Source organism: Semicossyphus pulcher, unplaced genomic scaffold (assembly GCF_022749685.1).
Source record: "Semicossyphus pulcher isolate SPU_LCO1_2020_fin unplaced genomic scaffold, fSemPul1.0.p SCAF_4, whole genome shotgun sequence".
NCBI lineage: Eukaryota > Metazoa > Chordata > Actinopteri > Labriformes > Labridae > Semicossyphus > Semicossyphus pulcher.
Genome location: NW_027211715.1, coordinates 14,063,386 through 14,080,801, shown reverse-complemented (window position 1 = coordinate 14,080,801; position 17,416 = coordinate 14,063,386). Strand labels below are relative to the sequence as shown.

The 17,416-nt window shown below is 41.7% G+C and overlaps 1 protein-coding gene across 1 annotated transcript in view; it reads left to right on the top strand.

Annotated features, from left to right (window-relative positions):
• Positions 1–12,301, top strand: part of polrmt (polymerase (RNA) mitochondrial (DNA directed)) — a 65,051-nt gene extending 52,750 nt beyond the window's left edge. The window contains exons 17-21 of the mRNA XM_069679706.1: positions 1,457–1,555; positions 1,979–2,051; positions 5,011–5,102; positions 6,033–6,106; positions 11,591–12,301. Coding sequence (XP_069535807.1) covers positions 1,457–1,555; positions 1,979–2,051; positions 5,011–5,102; positions 6,033–6,106; positions 11,591–11,640 — 388 coding nt within the window. The 3' untranslated portion in view covers positions 11,641–12,301. The remainder of the gene's footprint in view (positions 1–1,456; positions 1,556–1,978; positions 2,052–5,010; positions 5,103–6,032; positions 6,107–11,590) is intronic.
• The last annotated feature ends 5,115 nt before the right edge of the window (positions 12,302–17,416 follow it).

The following is a 17,416-nucleotide window of genomic DNA, read 5'->3' as shown; positions in this document are numbered from 1 at the left end:
TCAAATCCACTTTCCAATTTTTAAGTCTGTGTCTTTGTGTTAAATCAATAGTTCATTATTTATTTATGCATGCCTTTTCACTGTCTGGCAGCAAGTTAGATGAGCACATGGATACTGCCTCCACATTTGATATTTAATATTAAACTGCAGCCAAGAAAAAACTAGCTTAGCTCCATCCTAATGTAACAAAACCTGCCTACCAAAACCAAAGCAAACCTATCCAAATCCAAGTAATTAACAAGTAATTACATTGTGGCTCAGAGAAAGAGTGTGTTGCCTTTCAATTGGAATGTCAGTGGTTCGATCCCCAGGTCCTTCTTGGGCAGGACACTGAACCGGACAAGTTGCTCCCAAGGTATAGCCACCGGGAATGAATGTGTGTGAATGAATAAAAATGATAATATATCATTAGTGTACAAATGTGTATGTGAAAGAGCAAATGCTGGCATGTAGTGTAAAGCGCCTCTAGTGGTCAGAAGACGAGAAAGTAGCTATTCAGTGGTTTGTTTACCATTTGAAACAACAAAAGATGTTTTCCTTTCGTTTTGACATCCTGTTATATATCAAAATTCTCATTAAAAACATTGTTATATTTTTGTAGGCCCATCTTGAATTTGGGGTCGTTTTGCTCATTTAGCATCATGTTTTGCTTTGATTTATGAATATCTATCAAGTAAACCCACTCCTTATCTAACATGGCGGCTGTGAGAGTGTGGTTGCATGTCAACAGTTCTCTACAGCGCAATATTTTAACTACAGGTCCATATTGTGTATTCTTTGTTAAGCCACTTCCTCGTGTTACGGATGCACTCACTACCCTTCACAGACATGTAACACCTCATGTTTGATGAACGCGTTCTTATCTGCTTTTCGCCCTGACCAAAACAATATCTTAAAAATACAAGTATTTAGATAACATTGCAAGTAAATGAAATCACAGATTCATATTGGTGTCAGGATGATAATGCTCAGTAAAACATTGTTTAAAACGTTATATATTGTTCTATTTTTACAATAACTGTCTTGTCATTAGCAGAGGGTTGTTAGCTGCAAACGATGCTAGCTTCCCGGCTCTGCGAACTTGTTTGCCCCTTTTATAATCGCTCATTTTGTACAAAAATCTCTACATTTAATCTAATTGAAAGGTTTGTATTAAAAGTAGAAGGAAAATGTGTGATTAAAAAACAAAGATGGCAAAAAGTGGCCTGGTAGCCCACACGTACGTCCTTTCCCTACGTTACAGCCAGATGTCTCCACAGTAACTTTGTTATTATTATAGCTCAAATAATAGTTTATAGTGAGGCAACTTCAGACTATAGAGATAACTCTGCTCAAACCTTCCATTTTTATTAGTAATCAAGTAAAAGTGTAATGTAAGCAGAAAAAGTCCAGGTAACATTACAGAAAGTACAACAGTGTTTTTTATGTCTTTTCTTGTCTTTCTGTCTGTTCTCAGGAGACCAGACACAGTCAAGCAGAAGAATGCCTTCCCTCCGAACTTCATCCACTCTCTGGACTCCACACACATGATGCTGACTTCTCTCCACTGCTACAGGTATCACTCAACATCTTCAACACCTCCAATTACATACACATTCATTTTATCTCCTGCTGCCTATATGGAGTTGCTTCTCTGAAGGTAGTTAATAATAATATATGCATGACCTTATATGGCTTTGAGAATATACCGTCGCATGTTGAACGCAATTATCACCTCAGCTGTGCAGAGTATGGTATGCATTGTACTATGGTCTCACAGAGTAGGTCTCCTGACATGTGTGATAATTCATGATGGAACTCCCACTGAGCTTTGTGAATGAAAGTCAGCTTTTGTTTATTAGTATTACACCTTTTGTTAGAGTCTACTGATTTTCTACCTTTTTTCTTTTCTTCCTGCTTTTCTCTCTCTCTCTCTCTCTCTCTCTCTCTCACTCTCTCTCTCACTCTCTCTCTCTCTCTCTCTCTCTCTCTCCCTCAGTGCTGGCCTGACATTCGTCTCAGTTCACGACTGTTTCTGGACCCACGCCCTCACTGTGGACACGATGAACAAGGTATCAACTTACTGTGCAACCTTGTTTCATCTTTTCAGATATGGCTGCACGATATTTCGTTTAACAATTGCGATGTGCGCATGTGCAATAGTCACATTGCAGGAGGTGTGATTGCGAAGCGAAATTAAGTGAAACACTTCAAGCTGCTACTTTATTGTTGCTCAGTGTAAAACGGAAACTCCCCAATTTCTCCTTTTCCATGACTAATCTACAGGAGAAGTCAGTTAGTTATCACATCAGTGCAGCTCCTCATGAGAGCGCAGAGTGCTGAGCTGTAAATAAGCACGCCACATTGGTGCCATCCGAGGCGGACGCTCTGTTACCCCTCGATCCCACAGGATCCGTCTCCTCTGAACATGGTGTTTTATTTTGAAATGACTGGATGCTGTATGCTGCTTTCGTGTGTGACTTCCTGTTTGGAACGATCTGCTCTGTTGAGCTTGACGCGTGTTTGAAGCGGCCTCCGTCAAAAATTGACTCGCCGCGTATCTTTAGCAGAGCAGAGCGGAGACACGCTTCTGGGACGCGCCGGAGACGGACCGCGGCGCGTGCTGTGAAATCACTATCATTGACTTGAATGGGACACCGGAGGTCGCGGCGCACACGGAACGCGCAGGAGACGGATCTTATGGATATTACGGATATTATGTCAGTTTTTCCAATAGCATGCAGCCCTTTTTTCAGAGAAGTCAGATCATGTATCACCGTGGGTTTAGATGTCTTCTTTTCTTGCTGAGTAATTGAAGTTCAAGCTGGCTCATATGATTCATTTCCTCTGTCTCTCACTTGTTTTTACATCCAGGCTTCTTTTTACTTTATTTTTTCCCTAATGTTTGTTTTTGAAAGCACTTAGAACTGGGCTTGTTTTGGTTATTTTAAAGGTGATAAAAAGTTATTTCTCGCAATGCTGATTAGACAGAAGCATCAGCTTTGTGAAGCCAGTAAAACAAACAACATACTGTAAGTAGCTTACAGGCTTCTAGCTGCAGGTAGCACAATCTGACAGAGCCTCTTGTGCTCAATAAATGACTGTTTGCCCCTGCATGATGAAACTAGCTTGTCAACAGGCCCAGCTGTGACACAGCGTAAAATAAAATGGACAAAATTACCATAAAGTCCAAATGTTCCATATCTGTAGCTCCAGAGCACAGGCACAGCTTAATGTCTTCATCCAATCTCAGAGGAGGTATAATCAATGAGGCAGTTCCCGCTCAGTACATTTATGTCCTCTCATATTCTCTGGATATGTTGGTGTACACCTTCCTCATTACACAGGTAATTAAACACAGCAGCAGAGGAGGGATATTAAATATCGAAGCAGAAGAAGGTCCTTATTATATAAGTGTGGTCTTCTTCCAATAAGGTAGCAACTGTCAAATGCAGCAAATATCTCCTAACGATCTGCTAGCTGTCCATTCTGTGTGTGCTGAAAAGAGACAGCTGTGTGTGCACAAACAAAGTGGTCAGATTGAGCCACGTCGCACAATTCAAGCCACATAGCAACAGGTAGCAGTGCAATGATTTCAGACCTCTGCCTTTGCTGCTGCTTACACATTAGTGATATTTCCCTGGCAAAGCCCTCTCTAACCCGTACAGGTCACTGATTCTTCCTTTCATACCCCATCCTCCCACTTTCTGAACTGCCCATCCAGTTCAGAGTTACAGAAGGCTGGAGCCTATTCCAGCATGCACTGGGTCAGAAGCAGGGTCCTTCCTGGACAGGCTTTCAGAAAGACGCGTTTCCAAGTTGTTGTTATTAGATGCGTGCACACTTTGGGTAGAAAACAAACCAGAATAGCTTCGAGCTTATGAGAAGCTCATGTTTTTGTTCTTTAAACTGCAGAAACTACAAAAGTAATCCATGACATTTTAACATTTCAAGAGTAAAACCTCCCTGTTTGCTGTTGATTGCACGGCCACCAGCTTTTTATCTTAATGCCCTTTTATATTTTTTTAAAGATTTTATTACAATTATATCAACATTTTATGCAGAATTTGATCTAAAAAAACTTGTTGCCTTTGAGGGAATCTTTTACAGTTTATTTTGCTTGCTCAGCCCTTTGCTACCTACAAACTGCTGTTTAGCTAGTCAGTTGCTAGATGTGTCACATACAAGTTTCCCCCCAAAAATGAACGGAATGAGGGTTTTTTTAGCATGTATGTCTAAAATGTCTATATATGTATTTATTTGAACAATCTCGAACTTTTTCATTTAAATAAGTGTCTGTTAAGTCACTATCTATCACCGAATGAGGTAACACAATGGTGATTGAGCCTATGGCCCACTGATGAAAGCCTTTGCATTTGCAGTATATAGTATTATTATGGACTGGGTGTCTGTGGCGACATTCGCGGAAAAAATCACAAGCGGTTAGTGACGCGTTTTCCATCACCCAGCAGTGGTTGGTCTGCCAGAGAGGGTAGGCGGAGCTAAGCGGCTGCACTTCCGGTTTCTGTAAGCATTGCGAGTAAACAGTAATCTATGGCTGAACAAACAAAGAAAAGATCTATGACTACAGATACAACTTCAACGTCTGCTTAACTGTAATTACCGATTATTGCCGGTGGGAGGCGCTCAAGAGCACGAAACTGACATTTTTGGGATTTTATCTTTAAGTATGATTACTTTGTAGCAACATGTTTTCTGACCCCAGTGTAGGGCATGTCGTGGGAAAAAAATGTATAGCCTGCAATCAACACAGAAAATAATAGCACTTCTTTTTAGTCGGATTGGACTGAAAGAAAATCATCTCCATACCCTCCATTTTACATTCTACCTTTTTTCTTTGCAGACGATAGCTCTCTCCATATTTGGTGATAGCCTGATGTTGCTCTCTCTCTTCATTTGGTGTCCTCATTATTCCTCTCCATCTCTTACCTGGACAACTGGCCAGGAAAGTCCGGTGGGTCAAGTTTTGGGGCCAGAGTAACTCAAACCCCTCTTCTCTCTGCCTGTCAGGTCTGTCGGGAACAGTTTGTCGCCCTGCACAGCCAGCCAATCCTCCAAGAGCTGTCCAACTTCCTGCTGCAGAAATACTGCTGCGAACTCCAGTGAGTGCTCACACCTGCATGCAGGAACACACATGAAGTTCCTCTTAGTTCTACTTACTTACTCTTTTTGTAATAGAATCTCCTTTTCACATAGAAATAATTATTTCTTTTTCTGTTTGAATTGTTACGCAACTACCATCACTGCCATATGTATGTCTCTCGCTCCCTCTCTCTCTCAGTTCATTGAACACAGTGTTTTATCTTTATGGACTTTTATGGTATGGACAAACGCTACCACACCCTGAGCCTGCAGCTCGCACATGTGCATACGTTATAATATAGTGCAAACAGAAGGTGCACACACATCAGAGGTTATACGATTGTAAAAGTTATATTAGTGTGCCAGTTTTTCCTCCACTTCACTGTGACATTAGAAACAAAATGATTCCCTCTCTCTCTCTCTCTCTCTCTCTTTGTATCTGCCTCACTGGCCTCGGGCTGGGTTATGCTCATCATCAGGCTGTGTTTTTCTCTCTTTGGGATAATTGGACACCTCTTCTACAGCCTTTACTCCACAGCAGGGCTCAAACTTTTTGTCTCTCACACAAACACATTACTCTTCCCCTTGGTAACACATTATTCTTTACTGTAAGCACCAGGGACACAGACATGTGGGAAGAGAAAGACTATTTGCATTCCTTACCTTACCAATGTGAGACTGACTAGGTTTTTAATCCCACAATTTAGACTTCTAAATTAAAACAAGGGAATTCTTTTTAACAATTTATCTAGTTTTTTATATGTAAAAAATAAAATGCAACCAGCCTGCTTTAATGGCCATGCTAGTTGCTCAAACCATTACAAAGTCCATTGACACTTAAAACCGGAATGAAACTTTTCAGAAACCACCCAGAAAGTCAAATAGATTTTTCCATAGCACATCTATATAACACAAATGTCCTAACTGCTTTTCCTCCTCCTTTGTTGCAGGGCTGAGGCCAAGAAGAAGAAGTACCAGGAGTACAGGAGGCTGATGTTGCTGCTGGCCAAAGTGCCCCAGACAGGTCAGTGTGTATGCAGAGGTCTGGCTCCCAAACCCCTGGCCTCACCAAGGCTCAGGTACTGTTTGAGGGCGCGAACACACTAATTGGATTGAAGAGGACTTGTTTGTCCTGAGGCTCCATGTGAGGTTAGCAGGAATGTTATCTCATTGGGTTCTCTCACAAAGCTGTTTCCTGTCCTGTTTCCTAATTCTTGTTGCGTATTGTTTCTATAGTTATCACATTGTTTGTAGTCGGTTGTCCAGCTGTCTGTTACACCCAGACACGGAGTTCTAACTGCCAATTCTTACAGTAAGTTTGGCCAAAATTCAATTTTCAGCTTACGTTATGACTGCTGTTTTCATTGCTGCCTGCACGGCCACTCACGTCTATATTCCCCTGTTGTCCTTTGACGCCACAGTGTGTGTTTGTCTATTGTTGTCCACAGTGGAGGTACTGACAAAGCCACAGTAGAAGTCAGGTGGACTGAGGCTTTGCTGTTATGTAACCCCTCGCTCCATCTCCATCTGTACACTTACTGTCTGCTTAGCAGCGACAGATGTGTTGTATAAATTGATTACTGTTAATTGTGTCCCTCCCCTGCATAATCAGCTTATGTGGCTGAGACCAGTCAGGTGTGCCCCTCAGGTGTGTGTGTCGCGTAATTTCCAGTTACAATATGACGCCCAGTGGATGTGGACTAAAATCCATCATAATCTTCAGTATGAAGGACCCTTATTAAGGTGAACTGGGTTTCAATTTGTGTAATCCAGCAGGAGATCTCATGATCTCATGATCACAGAGATGAAAGGGAAATAAGGCTGTAGAGCCCACTGAATAACTCCAGCCATTACTGTGCAAAGACACAAATGATTCACTAGCTACATTCTGACTTTAACTATGATACAGTAGATTTCTGGTAAGATGAGATGTATTACATTATTCAGCGCATTCATGTCTTTTCTCTTTTAATACTTTGACATGTTTACTTTAAAATCACCTAATACCACCAAGGCTGCAAGTCCAAAGGTCAGTCGGAAAACAGTCTGTTACCATGATGACATAATATTCTTACACAATACACAGTAAAAATACAAAAACATTCCTCAATGACTGGAATTAAAAATACAAAATAGAAAGAAAACATAAATTCTGTTAAGTAGATAGATTTAGAAACATTTATGTTTTTATTTTTTTATCTTAAAGCAGAATGATTACGATTATCCAAAATAACATGCCAGACTCATACAATAATTCCACTTAATCACTTTTGACCCAGTACAAGTGTGCAGTGATGACCTTATTCACAGAGATCCCGTCCTCAGCTTGTATTTTCTAATTCAAGTATGCCGTAACTGTGTTCAGGACACTTCTGGGCATCACACTTTGGTGTGTAGCCAAGCGGCAACCTCCAGGGCTGAGAAATGAAGCCAACTCAAAGGTGTCAAAAATTGCAGATCCTCAAGTGGCTCCAAAAGCGAGTCGATCCCTATTAGAACCCATATTAAAACTTGGCTTTACAGCAGAATTAAACATTTTACAGCCCAGTACAAAAATGTTTTTTGGTCTCCATAGCTCATTTCTCTATTAATAACAACTGTACAGGTGGGGAATTTTTATATAAATCCCTTTTTTCAATTTGATTTAGGCAACAAGTTTTGCATGATAAGTTTTGCATGACATAACAACAAGTTATGTCTCATTCTGTGGAAAAAAAACATGGTTAGCTAGCTCATTCGCTAGCTTAAAAAAGCCAAGGACATACTGTATAGTAGGGGTATCAATTAAACTTGAAAGAGGTCCATTTGGAGATTTAGGAGGTCCGGAACGTCATAATGTCTGACCTGCGTTATGACTCAGTACCATACATTTATACATTTTGAACGTCTGTCAAATCCAATAAAGAAAATACAATTAGGCTAAATCATTTTTACAAACAACACTTATAACTTTTACACAGAGCTTTCATAATTTAACAAAAATAATAATGAATACTTCAATATTGGTAAGGAAATATAGTGTGTGTTTGTATGTTGGGAGGTCTGGGGGGTCTCCCCCACGAAATTTTAAGTGTCAAAACCTTTATTTCCTGTATTTTTGGTTTATTTTATGCCCCAGTTTGTGATGGAAGTGTCTTTATTTGTTAATGAAAACAAATAATATAATGTCTGGTACTACTGGTAGTTTAATGTTGTCCATGCAGAAATCAAATGACAGAATTATCAAGATTTGACCATAACAAGGGGATTCACTTTATATTTTATTTCATGTTTGCCAAATTTTATGTTATGTTTTGCCGTGCAGTTGCATTAGACTTTTTCTCATGGTGAGTCATGGTGAGTTTTAAAACAGGCAATGACTATGAAGTAAATCATATTTTGACGCACTATACACTGACGGACTGCTGGAGAGAGCGAGAACGAGGGGGAGAGAGAGAGAGTAACTCTCCTGTCGGGTGGCTCTTCAGTCTGTATCTGTATTCTCACACACCCACTGGGTCAGTCACAACGTTAATCTGAGTGACAGATTTGATTGGCTGAGTAGTGTCACGTGTGATGATTTACAACGAATGCATTGGTCTGCGAGTTTCTTGGACCCCCAAATCACTACCGCAAAGACAAAAAAGCTGCGCAGGTTAAAATAGATGCGCTTGTCAAAACTGTAAATAGGTCCGGGTCTGGAGACGATGGCAGTTGGGTCTGGATCCAGACTGCGGTCCGCCACTTGGACCTGCTGTATAGCTATGTTAACTTGGCATTTGCCAACCCCTCGCTGCCCTCCAGTGCCACCTTCTCTTCCAAATATAGTTCCTTCTGGTTACAGATAACCAACCTGGCGATGACCAAATTACTGAACTCAAGCCATCAAAAAGGCAGTCGGCAAACCAATGGGTGACGTCAGGGTGGCTATGTCCATTATTTATCCAGTCTGTGTGTGTTGCCCCCAGCCAACAGGGTGCAGTGCTGAGTACTCACACACACCTGTAGCAGATAGGCCATAGCTGGCGGGATGAAACGCCTCCCTGAACATTGGTGCAGAGGAGGAACATGCTAAATTGTTCTTTATTCCTCTTAATCACTTCTCTGTTCTCGCTCTCGCCACTCCCTGTCCCCATTCACTCTCGACCATCCCTGAACTCCCTCTGGCTGACTGAGCCGGGGAGGATGGGCCCATTTTAAATGGTGTGTTGACAAATAGCATCCTACTCATTCTGCCTTCAAGCATTCAACCTCATATTCTAGCTACAGTAAGTTTTTACACCTTGTATGGCCTTTGCTTAATTTTTTATGCTGCAGCTCCTGCTGATGTCTGACAGCTGCTTACATCAGGAAGAGTAGGACAAGGCAAAACGTAGAGTGCAGGACATGGCAGTGGGGTGTTACTGTCATTAATAAAATGTACTGGTGTCCAGTAAAACTAGAAAGTTCAACTTATTTAAGAATCTGAGTTTGACTTGCTTAAAAAAAGCTTTTCTCCCTCATGAATAATGCAAACCAGTTCTTTTACTGGACTCAGGCACCTTTAAACAAACCACATCTACTTCAGCTACAGTACGTGACTAAATTCTCAGCAGTTTCCTGAATAATAATAAACTGTATTATTGACTAAAAAAAATATTAATCACTTTGCAAATCGTCCAAATGTATTATGTAACAGGATAAATAAAGATTTCAGACCTTTTATGCCATCTCATTTTCAAGGGATCCAGTCTAATCTGACTCAAAGGGAAGGAATCTCTGTCTGAATCATGTCTTCCCTTCGCATATTTCTAGAACCATTCATCTCATAGACGTTATACTCTTTAAAGGCTGTTTATCTGAGGACCCATGGGTGTGAAGATATCCACGGTGCCCGGAGGATGAATCCTACCGGGCGGCTGTGGCTCAGTGGTAGAATCGGTCGTCTCTCAGTGGGAAGGTTGGGGGTTCGATCCTTGACTCACATGTTGAAGTGTCCTTGGGCGAGACACTGAACCCTAAATCGCTCCCGGTGGCATAGCCATCAGTATGAATGTACATAGATCCTGATTGGAATCGGTACTTAGGTCTTTCCCTTTGGTGTGTGTGTGTGTGTGTGTGTGTGTGTGTGTGTGTGTGTGAATGCGTGTGAATGTGACATGTAGTGTAAAAGCGCTTTGAGTGGTCGTAAGACTAGAAAAGCGCTATATAAGTACAGTCCATTCATACATTTACCATTTACTTACTGGACTGTGTGATACTTCATGACGCAATACTTAAAAACTTATCAAGTTACCATTAAACTCAACTATGTTTTTTGTCTTAACTGGCATATGTTAGCACGTAAAACACTAGATGAAGATGGTAAACATGTTAAACAATATAGCTAAATATCACCATGTTAGCATTGACATATCAAGCATCTTGGCATGCTAATTTTAGCATTTAGCCTAGCACCAATGTTCCTGAGTACAGTTTCACAGACATACAAGGGTATATATGTCTTTATGTTCAAATAAATTCTAACAATAACGCTGTTGACTTCTACAGATCAGTGTTAATTTTGTTAACGAAAAATAATGACGATAAAATTTCTTTTTTCCATAAGGAAGACGAGACATTGATGAGCTAAAGTAATTGACAATAAAAACTCTGACGCATATGTTTTGTTTTTCGTAAACGGGACAGAACTAAAATGTTAGTGGTGGGCTGTCGGACATTTAAAATTTGTGACATTTTCCCCCACTGTGCGTCTAATCCATCAAAATACAAGCAATTCATTCCTGTAACTGGGTAACCGGTTAGAGAAATCCGGTACCACAAAGGTCGTTATGAACTTTCTCTGTTAGCCCAGGCTTTCTGCTTTAGGCTCTGTTACTTCCACACAATAAGGAGCGATCACTGGCTGTCTGCTTCAGTCAGACTGTTGAAGGCGGTGATGAAAAGTAATCCTCAGACGCGGTGTCTACATCGTTCATTTACTGTATGGATGATCTGCTGAAATTTAAAGTCTGAATTTTACCTTATGCAAACGGGTAAAAACGAGAAGAGGGAGACTGGAGAGGGGTGGTCATATTTTTGAAAAGTTTTGACTAAAAGTAATGACTAAAATGTGACGACTTTTTATTGACTAGAACTTGACTAAAATGTTTTGAGTTGTCGTCGCCTAAAACTAGATTATTAAACATTTTCGTCTGAAGACTCAGACTAAATCTCAAATAGCTGACAAAATAAACATCACATCCTACCTTAAAGGTCCTCCTAGGACTAGCTTTGCAGCATGAGTATTAAAGCAGTTAAATGGAAAGATAAGTAATAAGGTTTTTATCATGCTATTCAGACTGGGTTGTGCCACATTCAAAGCTGTTCGGATACACATACTGAAATACTTTGTAATAACTTTAAGTGTGTATAATTGATGCTACTGTACGTGTAATCTACTATAATTTCCTTCAGGATTAATAAAGTTCTGTCTTATCTTATCTTACGCTCTGTGACTGCTCTCTACAGACTTAACGTGCTCTGACACTTTGCCTCTCTCTCTCTCCAGGTGATTTTGATCTCCAGCAGGTGAAAGAATCCACTTATTTCTTCAGCTGAGCAGCTCGTGAGGGGAAACCAGTGGAGGGAGATGAGTGGAATTGACAGAGTGCAGCAGGGAGGCTGCAGGCCCCGGGGTCTCAACTGGCTTTGTCTCCCTCAGACATCAGTGCATTGATCCAGCCGCACCCTCCCTGCCCGTCTCCTGCTCCACAGGCTGGCTGGAGCTGCTGGAGGCGTTAACACACAGTGAACTGTCTGATTAACTGACTAGTGGACTGATGGAGGGGAGGGTGGGAGAGGTGACAGATGAGGGAATCGGCCCCCGTGTGGGAATGTTGAGGACTCAATCAGTGAAAGTAGAGCTTTATTAGCGATGCTTAGACCATTCAGCTGCACGTGAGTGTACACATGAGCCATACTGACTGAATCACATGTGAAGCCTGTCTTCACTTGAAAACTGTAATTTCAAGCAACAGGTTGTGTGTTTGTGGATGTGTGTGGGTGTGTGTGTGTGATTATCGATCACATTACTGACTGGATCGCGATGTATTCTTTAACACAAAGTTCAAAAATTATAATTTTTTTCAGCATAAGTTTGTAGAAGAGAAATCTAAAAGGAAATAAAAGATGTACTTTACTGTATCTCTATTGGAGAGCCCTCTCAGGCAAGCACCAAGAGGCTCTTTACATGCATTGTGTGCCAGTGTACTCTTGACAGTTGCCCTAAAATAAATCTGTTTCTTAAATTGTCTCCTTATTTATTCAATGGTTCACAGAAATAGCTTGTATTCTTCAAGGGGATGAATGAAACAGCCTTTTATTTAGTTGTATGCATATTTCAATCCTGTTGTGTATCATGAGATAAAGGCCTCCTTTTAAAAGCACCACAAAGGGTTTGTAGACTTCACTAATCAGCTCACATCTTATTTTTCTGGGCCAGTGCTGCGTTTGGATGTAAAAATAGCAGAAGTGCTATCTTATCATTGCTGGAAACGTTACAGCAGTTTCAGACAAAAGGTGCTGTTGGTGTTCAAAGGCGAACATAGGCTCTGCCTAGCAAAGGTGTATGAGTGGCGATGTAATATAATGGAAATAGGGCTTATAGTGTGCTGATTGGACTGTTGAGTCTCAGATAATTTGCATGGAAACATGCACTTGACAATGCTCTATATTTTCTCATATGAATGTGATGTGACTTTAATCATTAAATCTATTATTCTGTTAAAAAAGAAAAGTCACCCTGGTTTGAATTGCAAATGTTATTATTGTAACCAGCTACCCCAGTTATATAGGTCATTTACATGTGTTATTCATTGTTAATCAAAGGGTATATACGTATATATATGTGGACACAATGAGACCTTATTTCAGAAAAACAAGATTTGAATTGTGCCATGAATTTCACCAATGATGTTTGTGAATTAAGCATTATCACATGAGAGGCAGTGATGTTGTACTGAATATCATCACGGCTGCGATTCGGTCACAGGCACAAGTCCACAGGCAGATAATTAAATAGTAGTAAACGGTAATAATCAACAACAGCTTGTTTTTTGCTCCACTAAGGGCCCGATCAGAGCACCTCGAGTTTTTCCGCTCTGTGTGCCTCGAGTTGAAAAAATCTCAACTCGAAGCAGACAAGCACCCAACGTCATGGGCGTTTTTTGTCATTGTCCAGGACAGAAAGGAGAGGCGAGCCTTCTGTCAGTTTACAATATAACGGTTATGTTAATGACAGCTAATGATTCAGTGGTTGCCTTAACAACAGTAGAAAAAAAGCCACCCCCAGCTGCTAAAACGCGTTCTGTCTGATTCGGGCCCTAACTCAACTAATTCCACAACTTAACTGAAACTGGACTCTTGTTGCCAAGCAACACAAGCATTCTCCTGCACTCTGTGTCTACAGGTTACTACAGATCATCTACTTTGTTTGATGTATCTGTTTGATTTAATTTTATTATTTTTATTTGAATAGGAGTCTGCCGTGTGATTCAGAGGTACCAGCTTGATCAGTGTAGACATACACGGTCTGCTGTACAGTTAATTCACAGTATTCAGAACCCCTGGCTGAGGTAGAGTGATGCACATAGCAAAAAAGTCCCAGTGATGTTGTTCTCTATATCGCCACTCATGGAATGCCTCTTATCCAATCAGATTACTTGGTCAGAACTAACTGTTGTATAATTTCTAATATCACACTTGAGGTTGTGATGTTGTACTGAATATCATCACAGCTGTGATTATCTGTGGCCTCATGCCTACGACCGAATCACAGCCATGATGATATTCAGTACAAGACCACAACCTTTCAGGTGATATTGCTTAACATTGCAAGTCAAGAGTCTGATTATAACCATGTGAAAACATATCAGTAAGACTATTCACCCAAAAGTCATGTAAGTGGATGTAGCTAGGTAACATGAGCCCCTGCTACATTGCCAGTTCAAGTTTCCGCCTCTGTTACGCCTCATCTTTTATGTAAAACGAATAAACGCAGAATGGTGGGGCAAAATCGTTCTGCCTTTGAGGCACAACAACATTGGTGTGTACGGCATGGGCAGGGTAGAATAGGGAAGTGTGTGTGTATGTTAAACTTGTGCTGTTTGTTTACACGTACGTGCTTCCGTAATGCTGAAACGCTGTGTAAAATCCCACACTGTGGCGGCTTTGCTTCTGCATTGTTTGGTGCAATGTAAAATGGCAAAAACAAGCTTCATTAAGGCACTATTGCAGACTCAATGTAAAAAGTTCCAGTTTTACACAGGCATTTCTGGTACTTTCTTTCTGACTCGAAGGGAAAGCTGCTGCTTTTACTTCCAGGTTCAAAAGACAGGCATCGTAGCCTTAGCTGCTCTGGGTAGCTTGGAGAGAGAAAGAGTTATGTCACTTACAGGACCTTTGGGTGTGCCATCTTTCTGAACACACATTTACACATTTTATACTTTATCCAAATAAACTACATCCATTTTGCACTATTAACTATCTTTTCATATCTGTCCACAAAACCCCTTTGGTACTCTGACAGAGGAGGGTAAAGGTGAGCGCAGGAGCTCTCTCCATCCCGAATTTCCCCTCTGGGGATCAATAAAGTCTTAACTTATTTGGGCTCCCAGGCTCTCCTCAAAGGCCAACATGCTCAAGACAGCTTGTTTTTGGCAAGCTGTTCAACTTCATGTGGAACATTTACACTTATTAATTAAACCTCCCTGAGCAAATCCTCTGATCTTGGTTATTCCATTAAAGCTGTAGAGTTAGGTAGCTAGCTAGCTTTAGCTTCATATCTTCCTCATTCGCTGATGTGTTGCATTTAAGTCACAGAGGCACAATGTGTTCAGCTAATATTTACTTAATTCTGTGCAGCTCCACGAGAAGTTCATGTAACATTTATAAACCGTTTTCTTCATTCTTTTCAGCCTTACTTGCGCTGAAAGGCACTCTCACCCTTTAAACGCGAAGGCAAACAAAGCCATGGTCTCCTCCAGCAAGCCGACCCAGCACGTCTCTCCTCCCTTTTCATCTCTTTGAGTCCAGTTGTCAAGGACAGAGCCCTCTCCTTTTAAGTGCTTCAGGATCTCACACACTTAACACATAATACAGTTCACTCAGCTTATGGCACATGCAGAGGAAAAAATGTACTGCACTACATGACCTGATTACCAACTGATGGAATGCACCACTCCATTAAAAAAAACTATAAAAAACACAAAAGTTCAGGAGTCAAGTAGGATTTTCAACAGAGACAACAGTGTACACAGTCGATCACAGACAGTCTAAAACAGACAACCAGAGTCAACAACAGACAACCACAGTCACTGCAGAGAACTTAGACATGAACCCAACACCGAATTCAGGAATGGAGGCTGGATGTGCTGCTCCTCAGAGCAATTCAAATCCTCCTGCTGAGGTTTGCCACCTGCAACAATCCCGTCATGGTGCTCGCACTGTGACTGGAAACCTACAGGAGCAGATGGACATGGATTACATGGCATGGGAAGAGGAAAGGCTCAAGCTGTGCCACAAGATCCACAATGGACGTTACAGGGTGAACAGGCTGGAGGGGCTCATTGACCTCAGGGAAAATGAGTTTAAAGGCAAACTTAAGAGGAGCCTCGAGACCGTCTCAAAACAACAGTCCGAGATCTCCCGCCTCCAGACCAGCCTGAAGTTCAAGGAGGAGCAGATGGAGGCCGCCCAGCGCCAGAGCCAGGAGCAGATGGAGAAGATGGCGGCCCGTCTGGAAGCAGAGAAGCGGCAAGTCTCTGAGCTCAAAGACCAGATGTTTAAGGCATCTTTGGAGAACCAGAGGACTGCTTCTCTGCAGAAGGAGAGCCAGGTGAAGTTGGACCACCTGAAGCAGCAGCTTCTGCAGAGAGACAACGTGATCCTGGACCTCAGGAAGGAGAAGGAGGCCGTCTCCCAGAGGCTCATAGAGACCTCAGCCCTGCTTAGGAGGAAGGAGAATGAAGTCCTCCAAGGTGGAAATCCTTGGGAGGACAAATTTAAAGCTCTGTTAGAACAGGTGAAGAAACAACACAGCAGAGTGGAAGAGGTGGTAAGCACCAACAAAGAACTGATCGAGAGGGAAAACACCTGGATGACCAGAGTTCAACAGTTGGAAAAGAAGAACAAAGACCTCGAAAACACCTGGATGACCAGAGTTGAAGAATTAGAGAGGAAGAACAAACAACTGTTGGACAAGGAAAAGATTCTGATGACCAGAATCGAAGGTGTGGAGAAGAAAAACAACGAACTGGTGGAGAAAGAAAAGACACTTTCAACCAGAATCCAAGACCTGGAGAAGGAGAAAGGACAACTGGAGCTGGTGAAAGAAGACATCAAAGAGGAGATCATGGAGGACAAGACAACTGAAAAGGAAAAGACAAGGATCGAGAAGGAAGACAAGAAGCTAAAAGTACAGAAAGAAAAGGAGCAAAAGCAACAACAAGAAAGAGAAGATAAGGACAGGAAACAAAAAGAAAAGAAGGAGAGGAAACAGAAGAAACAAAAATCAAAAAAACGTTTCTGGATGTTCTGGAAGAGAGGTGATGAGGACACAAAGGTGGAGGCACCTTGTTGTTCGGCGGAGGCCGAGCAACAGTAGCCTCCTCTTCCTCCCTCATCTCTTTCCTTCCATCTTCCTCTTTCTTCCTCTTCCTCCCCCTTCTCCCTCCATCACCCGCATCCTCTCCATCCTCTCACCATCATCCCTTCCTCCGTCCTTTCTTTCCACCCCTCTTTAACCCACCCCTCTATCTACCTTAACCCTTCTTTCCACCCCAACCCCCCCAATACATAAAAAAAATAACCCCCAAACAAAACGGGTCGAGGCAGACGGCCGTCCACCAGGAGCCCGGTTCTGTCCGAGGTTTCTGCCTGTTAAAGGGAAGTTTTTCCTCGCCGCTGTTGCTCACTAATATTGACAACGCTCCTGGTGGTCAATTTGATCCCCCCCACCCACCCACCCATCCCCAAATACTTTCTCAAATTAATTAAAATAATCACACAGTTACAGGTGCTGCACAGTGGTGTTGTGGTTAGCGCTGGCGCCTCACAGCTAGAAGGTTCCTAGTTTGAACCCTGGTTTGGACGAAGTGGGCCTTTCTGGTTGGAGTTGCCATGTTCTCCCCGTGCATGTGTGGGTTCTCTCCGGGTGCTCCGGCTTCCTCCCACAGTCCAAAAAAAAAAAAAAAAAGTATTTATCTGTCAGCCCTGTGACTGATTGTTATTAACAACCATTTAAATAAAATTCGGACCATATTTCTGTTTGTGTTTGAAACTATTATTAACATTAACTCTTTACTCTGTTGTGGTGTTTAAACTCATTACTTAATAC